Genomic DNA, 9599 nt, shown 5'->3' on the forward strand with positions numbered 1-9599 from the left:
CTCAGATCCTTGACCAATATTATGTAGAAGAAAGTATAAAATTATTTTGTGTAGTTCTAATAAGCAGACTTGGTTCATTTGAGGGTGGTGAATTCAGTAGGGAGGGAGAGTCTGGTTCAGTCTGAGGAAGAGCTTTTGGGAAAAAAAAAATAGACTTGAAAGATTGGATTTCCTCTTACTGGGTCTTGTATGATGTTTTGCTCCTCACTTAACAGCTCCTGTGCTTTCCTGAATTCTGTCCTCTGGTTCTTCAAGGCAGTGGAACTAAGTTTTCTATTAAGTTTTAGTCCTGTGTGGTGCTGACTGGTTTTGTCCTCAGACTAAAAACCATAAAAAAGGGAAACTTCATGTCATTTCTTCCAAGTATTGACTCCCTTCCAGTATCTTCCTGCTTTTGGTTGCCCTCTAGCATTTTCAAGTAGCTATTTTTCTATCTTGGCCGGAGTTGATAGCTGTTAATCTGAGGGAAGATGAATCTAATAGGAGCTACTTGGCCATACTAAAATGGAAAACTCTTAAGATTCCTTCCTGGTTGTTAGGTCAGGTGTTATTTCTTGCTCCCATTTATAAAACTATAATCAAATGGTTATATAGGGCAAGTTAGAACAAAAGATCGAATATGTGTTAATTATAGTTCTTTTAAATAAATGACCTTATCTCCTTCATTTTCAGCATGATAAGAGTTCTACAGAGGAAGAGACGGAAGTAGAAAAGATAAAACATAAACTCCAGGAGAAGGAGGAACTAATTAGCTGTTTGCAAGCCCAACTTTCCCAGGCACAGGCAGAGCAAACTACACAGGTAGGGGTGTTAAGTCACCTCATAGTCATTAGGTTGATGAATCACTAAGTCCCAATGGATTATTATATGACAAATGCATTTTTTAGATGGCCAACAGATAGTTATCTATGTATGTATCAGTTTACTTTATTTTCCCCTTTCCTCCTCTCAGCAACTTCCTTTCCTTCCTGCCTAAGTCTAGTAATTGGTGTTTGCCATTCTTGGTTAATATTTGTGGATACCCAGTATACTCTTTTAATATATGGTTTCACATATTTTTATTTCAAAAGAGTTTTTCTTAAATTATATAGCTTGTGGTATTTGGTCTGTTTTCTTCTCTATGGACTTCTGTTATCTGTATGTTCCTTCTTTGATTATCTTTAATATTTGTCACTTACTCTCAATTCCTTTTTCTTTCTTTCTTCATTTTATAGTTTCTTCTTTTTGTTGTCCTTCACTTAAGGCATTCTGTTTGTGTTTGTTTACTTTTGTGTTCCCTCTTGTTTAGACTTCTTTTTCTGAAATTTTTTCTTATATATCAAATTTTCCTTAATTTCAGTCACCTCATTTCTGATTTTTCTGATTATGATTATGCTGTTTTTCTGTGTCTTGTATAATTTTCTTTATTTGTTAACACCTTTTGAGATAGATTGCAGTTTTGATTTGTTTTTTGAACATGCCTCTGGTCTGTTATAATCACCTTTAAGCCTGTTGTTCTCCTTAGCTTTTGTTTTTATAGTAACTTTGTATGAAATTTGATCTTGATCCTTTTATATTCCTTATTTTTGTAGGCAATTAATTTTTCTAAACTTTTGGAAGGAGGCTTGGTTCAGGAAAACTTTTCTTTACTTAACAGACCTCTCTCTTTTGTTTTTTTTGTATTGTGTCCAAAGATTTGGCAGCTGGATTTCTGAGATTTCTTGGTTTTCTTCCTCCTGCCCTTCACTTTGGCCTATACCAACATTGTCCAATAGTAATATAATGTAAGCCACAGGTATAATTTAAAGTTTTGTAGCAGAAACAGGTAAAATTAATTTTAACAAGTATTTCATGTAGTCCAATATAGTCAAAATATACTTGTGAGATTAATAGAATAATTATTTTTGTGTTATTTTACTTTTTCTTTTTTTTTGCACTGTCTGAAATTTGGCGTGTATTTTTACATTATATCTCAATTTGGATTATTAAATTCTCATTGGAAATACTTCTTCTCTGTTTAGATTTCATAAAATTTCCAGTTGAGAAAATAGATTCATATACTCAAGTTCCAGACATATTTAAAAGCTTTCCAATAACTGAACCGAGGGCTAAAATATCATTTTTTAATGATCTACATAAGTATCAACTGTGACTCATGCTATCTGCATAAAGTTTTCAGATAAATACATTATAGTGTTACATGAGTGTGTAGGAAAAAATCATTCAAACTGAATGAATCCACTGACACTGACTAGGTAGGCAGTGTGTTTATTGTAATACTAGGAACAGCATGCATTCTTGTTACTTGTATAACAATTTAAGAGTATTTGACATTATACAATAAAGTGAAATATAGTAGTATTTAATGGGAAAATAATTTATAGTTCAATTAATTACAATTAAATAATATTAATAATTAAACTCCTCATTTGCATTAGGCATATTTCAAGCCCTCTGGAGCCACATGTGGCTAGTTGATAATGAATTATACAGCATGTGTATAGACCTTTTTCTTCTGTTTCTCTTACCTCTATTCTGCATAATTTTTATTTCACTCCTATAAGTTTCTTCTTATTTCTGGTCCATGTCTTAGAAGACAGCCCTGATGAGGCAGTTTTGAAAATTCAGAGGAACTAAGTTGTTGTAGCCTTTTAGTCCTTCTTACTGTGGACCCCTTGCATTTACCCAATATTGGAGAATGGGGAACCCCTGCCAATTTAAGCTGCTGTTCTAAGATTGGCCAGCCGTGCTTTCCAGTAAGAACTTGTTGGCTCTTTGGGGGTTTTCCTGTTCTCAAGGCCATTAATGTTGCTCTGTTGCTGCCTGCTTCCTCTTGCCTAGACTCTAATACCATGCAGGTCTTGTGCCTTTTGGTGGTTTGCTCTACCTGCTTGTATTTGGGGTTTTGGGGACTACCTTCCTAATTTTTTTTTTTTTTTACCTTCCTAATTTTATTATAAATATTGTCCATGGGGTTTTGGTTTTACTATTTAGTTGTATTGTCTGTTTCTATGTGAGGATTCAGAGAAGTTGAAAAAGTGCTGCTATTGCTTCTGTCTTCCTCTGACAAATAATTCTGATAATCACTTTTTAAAAACCTCAGCACATGCAGTTCCCTTTTGTGTTAAGTGCAAATTAGAAGGATATTGGTAGGTATTTTGGGCAGTTGAGAAAGGGAGGTCAAAGAATTAGGAGTGCTAATTCTTTTGTTTAAATAAATATTTTTTCCCTTCTATGTCTTCAGTTTGATAAGAGTTCAACAGAGATGGAAGAATTTTTAACAATGAAGCAACAGCTCCAAGAGAAGGAGGAACTCATTAGCACTCTGAAAGCCCAGCTCAGCCAGACGCAGGCAGAGCAAGCTGCTCAGGTAGGTTGGAAGGTACCTCATAAGCATTAGAATAAAGAATCATGAAAGTCTAACGGTGACAAGCCAATTCAGACAGTCACTTTCTAAAACCTTAGTATATAAAAGTATAGTAGCTAGAATGTTATAGTAGGAATTAGGAGGGTGTAGTAGAAGAAGAAATTAGAAGTGTTATTTACCTTGATGAATTTGCTATAGCCTATTTTATGGCTGTTTCTTAGTTCTACAAGCCTGAAATTTGGTTTTAATAGCACACAGAAATTCAGTCTTTTAGGAATGGACTCAACGTTGTTTGAAAGAGACTGGTAGATAAACCAAAAGAAATACAAATGATTAGGTCCATTCTTCCCCTATAGTAAAACCTTAATAGGAAGTTAAATTATAATCAGAAGATTACTTGTGAGCATATAATGAGAAAGTGGGATAGGTTACGTGATTCAATGTTAAATGGCACTAGTATGTAATATTCCTCATATTTATTTCTGATACCAGGATCAGGCTGTTTGGACTGGCATTCTCAACTCCTTCTGTCTGGCTATTTTTCTAAATTTCCAGTTTGACCGCCCACCTCTCTATTTTTCCTTTGAGAATGCTTTTGACTTGTGAAACTTTTTTTCCCCTGAAGCATCTTTGCATGATAGCGATTCTTTTCCATTGAATGTTTCATTTTTTGATAACTTATGGTATTAATGATGTTTCCTGTCCATGGATGGCCTGCTGCTGTGTATACAGTTAAAATTGTATATCTTGAAATCCTTACTTTTACCTATTAGCTTTTATTGTGTCCTTTTTATGTATAAGCACTATCTACAATGTATGACGGAGAAATGCAAAATGTGATTTTTACCGAGTGGCTTAAAACATGGAAAGCCAATAATATAAATATATTAACAGATCCATCATAATGCAGGCCATTCAGAATAAGTGAATAGTAAGCATCAGCACAAATGGAAAGTATTTTGAGAGGTGAAGGAGGTTACCATGAGTGTGACATCCAAGGAAGGTATATAGAAAAAATTAGGATTTAGGCAAAACTGTGATGGATAGATAATAATCTCAACAAGATAGTTGAAAATATTCCATTTGTGGGAAATGGTCTCAGCAAGATCACAGAGAGAAAAAAGAATATGGTACATTTATAGGAAAGGATCTGTAGATGCATTTGGCTAATGAAGGACGCCAGTGCTTGTACACTTGCAACACAGGAGTCCAAATTCATAGTGACGTCAGAACTCAGATAATCAAAAAAATTATGTAGATTTTTTTCCTACGTAGAAGGAGAGCCGAGGTCAATTCAAGGTGTCACAAATTGAGAAATCAGCAATAGTTGAAGGACCAATACAAAATGGGCAAGCTAAGACCAGGTCGGCATGCTCAACTACAGATCTTAAGGAAATAAATCAGCAGGCATTCATCTGCAGACACATACATCCTCAAAACAAAACTAAAACACTGATACTAAACAGCTCATGGTCAATTTATTTCCATTTTATTCTGTTAAGAGCCAGTTACAAGTGAGGGTGATCTAAAAACCTGCAAGTAATGACGGCTGAAAATAGCTGGGGGAGGTGGTGTGGGTTTGGAAATATACCAAGTTCTTTGGTAGAAGCAGTTCTTTGAAGATAAGACTAGCCAATATCCCTGATGAATATGGATAAAGAAATTCTCAGTAAAATGTTAGCAGAACGAATCCAGCAATACATTAAAAAAAAAAATCATTCACCACAATCAAGTGGGATTTTTTCCAGTTGTAGAGAATTTTGAATAAAAGATCTGTTAGTTTGAAGTTTGACTTATAGGGTATGATAATTTCACTGAAAGTTTTAGACCATGAGTGTGCTATTTATGTGCCTAAGATTTAAGAGAAATCTAATTTCACTTTGTAGTTTTAATATTCTAATCTCTGCAGAACTTTTGAAAGATATACCTCGCATCCAAGTATATACCTCTTGTATATTTAAACATTTCTAATAACCATGCAAATATAATTTTTCATCAAAATTTATATTTGGGCTGATTTCTGAGTTTGATCATAGGATTTCTCTTATATTTGGAAATTCCTGTCAGGCCTCTCTTCCAACATTCTCATCCTTGACATTAAAAATTTAATTAAATTCTATTGTCTATCAGTTCTCAGTGTCCGTCTTTGGAGAATAGTGTGTGAGTTTTGTTCGTGCAATATTCGGGGAGTGTAACGTGTATAGTTTCTTTGGTGTGTGTCTTTAGTTGAGTTCCATGCAGCAGGTGGTCCGAGAGAAAGATGCCCGCTTTGAAACACAAGTTCGTCTTCATGAAGATGAGCTTCTTCAGTTAGTAACCCAGGCAGATGTGGAAACAGAGATGCAACAGGTGTGTTGCTAAAACTTAGTAGAATGACTGTCATTTGGTTAACATTTAATTAAATGATCACAGCCACTTTTTTACCTTTACATACTGCTTTCCACTTGGTCTTAGTGTGCTCCTTAATTGGCTTCTTTTTGATGATCTTGTGTTCTGTTGCATATTAATTATTTATTTTTTATTGTCCTTACCTTGCCTTTTATGCCTCTAACCAGGTTGTTGGTACTGAAAAGCTGAATTTAATTGGCAAATGTATTTGGTAGTCAGAAATTGGTTTCTCTTCAGTTTGCCAATTGTAGCTTCATTAAAGACCTGAGCCAAAGCTTCAAATCAATGAAGCCAGTTTTAAACTTTGAAAAAATTAAAGATGAAAAGGAGTGATTTTGAAACCATAAAGTCTTTTACTAAATTGATTATTCTTAAAAAAATAATAATTGAGTATATTTTGGAAATTGGCTTCATTGTTTTTATCATCTGCTAACTGAAAGGTATTTGTTTTTATTTAGTGTGTACTTCAGTGTGGTAACCAAAAGTGCTCCAGTGGTATTTCATGGTTGATCCATTTAACTGTTTTTGAGTGAAAACTTCTTCCAAGTCCTAAGTAATCCTTCAGAATATACTTTTTGAAGTAGAATATTAATGTATACACGTACTATTGATTTATTTATCCAACAAATGTTTATCGAGTGCATGTCCAGTGCATGAAGCTAGAAGAGAAATGGTTCTTGCCTGCAGAGAATGTTCTTTTTGGTGAGTGAGATATACATGTACTTATGTTACTTAGGTGTAGGACATTGACTCTATAATTTTAAAAGCAGATGTATCATTTTCTCGATTATTGAAAAGACTCCCTAATTCAGGGGCTTGCTTGTGTCTCAGTTTAGCTGTTGTCAGTGTACTGGAGAAGGCATTTTTGGAGATTCTTTTTTGCTGCTGGTTGGGGAGCATGGCATGCTGGTGCCCCACTCTTTAATCTGCCATCCTCAACATTCAAAAACCTTAAGTATACAAATCTACATGATCTTTTGAAAGGTAAACAGATAATGGTGCTCATTAGTTTAGCACATTGTATCTAAAACATTTCCTTCTCAGAAATTGAGGGTGCTGCAGAGGAAGCTTGAAGAGCATGAAGAAGCCTTATTGGGCCGTGCTCAGGTCGTGGGCTTGCTGCAACAGGAGCTGACAACAGCCGAACAGAAAAACCAGGTACTGCCTTGTGCACTTTACTGCCTGCCTTGGGAGTAGAGTATTCATTTTCACTTTATTTTTATTTATTTATTTATTTATTTTGGGGTGGGGTGTGGGAAGGGGCAGAGGGAGAGAGAATCTTAAGCAGTCTCCACATCCAGGGCAGAGTTCGACACGGGGCCCCATCTCACACCCCTGAGATCATGATCTGAGCCAAAACCTAAGAGTCTGACTGAGCCACCCAGGTGTCCCCATTTCCACTTTAGTTTCCAGGCAGCATGTATAAAATCATTAGGTCTTCCGAGAATTGATGCCATTTATTCATTCTTTCAACAAATACCCTGTGCTTAAGTGGTGGTGATAACAATGATGAGCAAAACGGATAACGTTCCTTCTCTGATGAAGTTTGCATTTCATATCTTTCATTGTGGCTGTTTTTCTTTGTGCTTTTAGGTCTAGGACCCTAGTTTCTCTAGAATGTCATACTGTCCTCTAGTGAGTTTCCTTTGCTATCTCAAATGGTTCTTGTGCTTTAGGTACTATCCATTGTTTTGGTTGATTCTCTATTCTCTCTTGGCTTGAAGTAATTCACCATGCAATATTCTCCGAATCTAAAGTGATCAGACACTGATGTTCCAAAATCTTAAGGTCAAGTATCTCCTCCCAGGCTGTAACCCATCCTGTTATTCCCTTTCTCAGACTGTCCTGACCTTCATTCTCATTGAGATCTCTCAATCCTTTCACTTTGTTCCTCTGGTATGTTAGCTCCTTCTTGGGCTTTCTCCTTTCCCTGTGTGCTATTGCCCCATGTTTGACCATTTGGACTATTCTTTTATCAGCCCTTGGATTCCCCGTGTCCTTATCTTACCACATCCAAGGAGCCAAGTACTAATGTGGAATCAGTGCTACAGTCCACATTCTCTGCTTGTTCATCTGGGTGCTGCATGCTGCTGGAGGAAGTCTGTCATCTCCTTCTAAATTTTCAACTCTCCTTGAGGAGGACTTTCTTGCATAGAAGCATTTTCCTGTATCTCCCATCCTAATAAAACCTATATCCTGATCCCAAGCCCCCTGTCTCACTGTCATCACATAGTTGGGTTCAAATCTCAGTTGTGCCTCTTACTAGATAGTTACTATATAAATAGTTACAGCTATGTGACTTTTGGCGAATTTCCCTTCTTTTCTGCTCCTGTTAATACCTTTTAAGTATCTCTCTCATGGCCTCTACCATTTTTGTATTATAATTATCTGGTTAAATGTGACTGTCCCACTGAACTCTGAGTTCCATGAGGGCAGGGACTCCATTCATTCATTCAGTATGTAGTGAGCACCAGGTACTCAATATGACATGTACTGTGCTAGGTGCTGGAGAACAGTGATGATAAAACAAAGTCCCTTCCCTTATTGAACTTATTTTGTAATGGGAGAGACAGAAAGTAAGAGATAATGGCACAAGTAAATGTGTATGAGTATAAATTGTTAGAAGTATCAAGAAGCGAAAACAGGGTCTTATGAAATTGTAGGTTAGGTCCTGAGTGTCTAGCCCCATGCTTCACCTAGAAGAGGCATTTCACTATGCGTATTGAAATGAAAGAATGAATTTATGGCTTATGAGGCTTTGCCTTTTTTTCTTAGATGCTCTCTCAGCAGTTACAGCAGATGGAAGCTGAGCATCATACTTTAAGGAACACTGTGGAGGCAGAAAGACAAGAGTCCAATATTCTGATGGAAAAGATGCAACTTGAGGTGGCAGAGAGAAAATTATCCTTCCATAACCTGCAGGAAGAAATGCATCATCTTCTGGAACAGCTTGAGCAAGCAGGTCAAGCTCAGGCTGAACTACAGTCCCGGTACAGTGCTTTGGAACAGAAGCACAAAGCAGAAATGGAAGAGAAGATCTCTCACATTTTGAGTCTTCAAAAGACTGAGCAAGAACTACACTCTGCCTGTGATGCTCTAAAGGAGGAAAATTCAAAGCTTGTCCAAGATAAGAGTGAACAGGCAGTTCATTCAGCCCAGGCCATTCAGCAACTGAAAGGTCAGTATTTGATTGTCTTTCAAGTCCTCTTCTCTAGCACCTGAGTAGCTCCTATTTCCAAATTTCTGGGATCTGTTAATGACATGATTTGCTCAAATCAATTGAATCAGTAGAAGAATTAAGAATTCATCTCTTCTGAATTCGTTGTCATTTCTCCAGTCTCTGGCTGAAGTTATAATCTGGCTTAATATTATAATTATCATTACGGTAATAAAAACTATTGATAGTGATGTGTCATATATTAAAAAGAATGCTATGTGAAACATGACTTCCGTCTGAAGGGTTCAGTGACTGAAATGAGTAGGATTTGAATTAATTTTTGGAAAACTCAGGCTAATTTGCAGTGACGTGGATAGAACTAGAGGGTATTCTGCTAAGCAAAATAAGTCAATCAGAGAAAGACAAGTTATCATATGATCTCACTGATATGAGGAATTCTTAATCTCAGGAAACAAATAGGGTTGCTGGAGTGGGGGGTGGTAGGGATGAGGTGGCTGGGTGATGGACATTGGGGAGGGTATGTGCTATGGTGAGCGCTGTGAATTGTGTAACACTGATGAATCACAGACCTCTGAAACAAATAATACATTATATGTTTAAAAAAGAAAAAGAAAAAAAGAAGATAGTAGGAAGGGAAAAATGAAGGGGGGAAATCGGAGGGGGAGACGAACCATGAGAGACTATGGA

At 36.4% G+C, this 9599-nt stretch overlaps 1 protein-coding gene across 5 annotated transcripts in view; it reads left to right on the forward strand.

Moving 5' to 3' along the window:
• Positions 1-421: 421 nt before the first annotated feature.
• The window catches only part of GOLGB1 (golgin B1), a 64945-nt gene continuing 55767 nt past the window's right edge, over positions 422-9599 (forward strand). Inside the window, exons 1-5 of one of the 5 annotated variants that reach the window (XM_081833153.1) lie at positions 422-801; positions 3224-3349; positions 5573-5695; positions 6779-6892; positions 8510-8912. In XM_081833153.1, the coding sequence (XP_081689279.1) occupies positions 3245-3349; positions 5573-5695; positions 6779-6892; positions 8510-8912 (745 nt within the window). In that variant the 5' untranslated portion in view covers positions 422-801; positions 3224-3244. The remainder of the gene's footprint in view (positions 802-3223; positions 3350-5572; positions 5696-6778; positions 6893-8509; positions 8913-9599) is intronic. The other 4 variants (XM_081833118.1, XM_081833126.1, XM_081833134.1 and 1 more) reach the window with 4 other exon arrangements.

The sequence above is a fragment of the Leptonychotes weddellii genome, chromosome 1, assembly GCF_054177405.1.
Source record: "Leptonychotes weddellii isolate Sample4059 chromosome 1, ASM5417740v2, whole genome shotgun sequence".
NCBI lineage: Eukaryota > Metazoa > Chordata > Mammalia > Carnivora > Phocidae > Leptonychotes > Leptonychotes weddellii.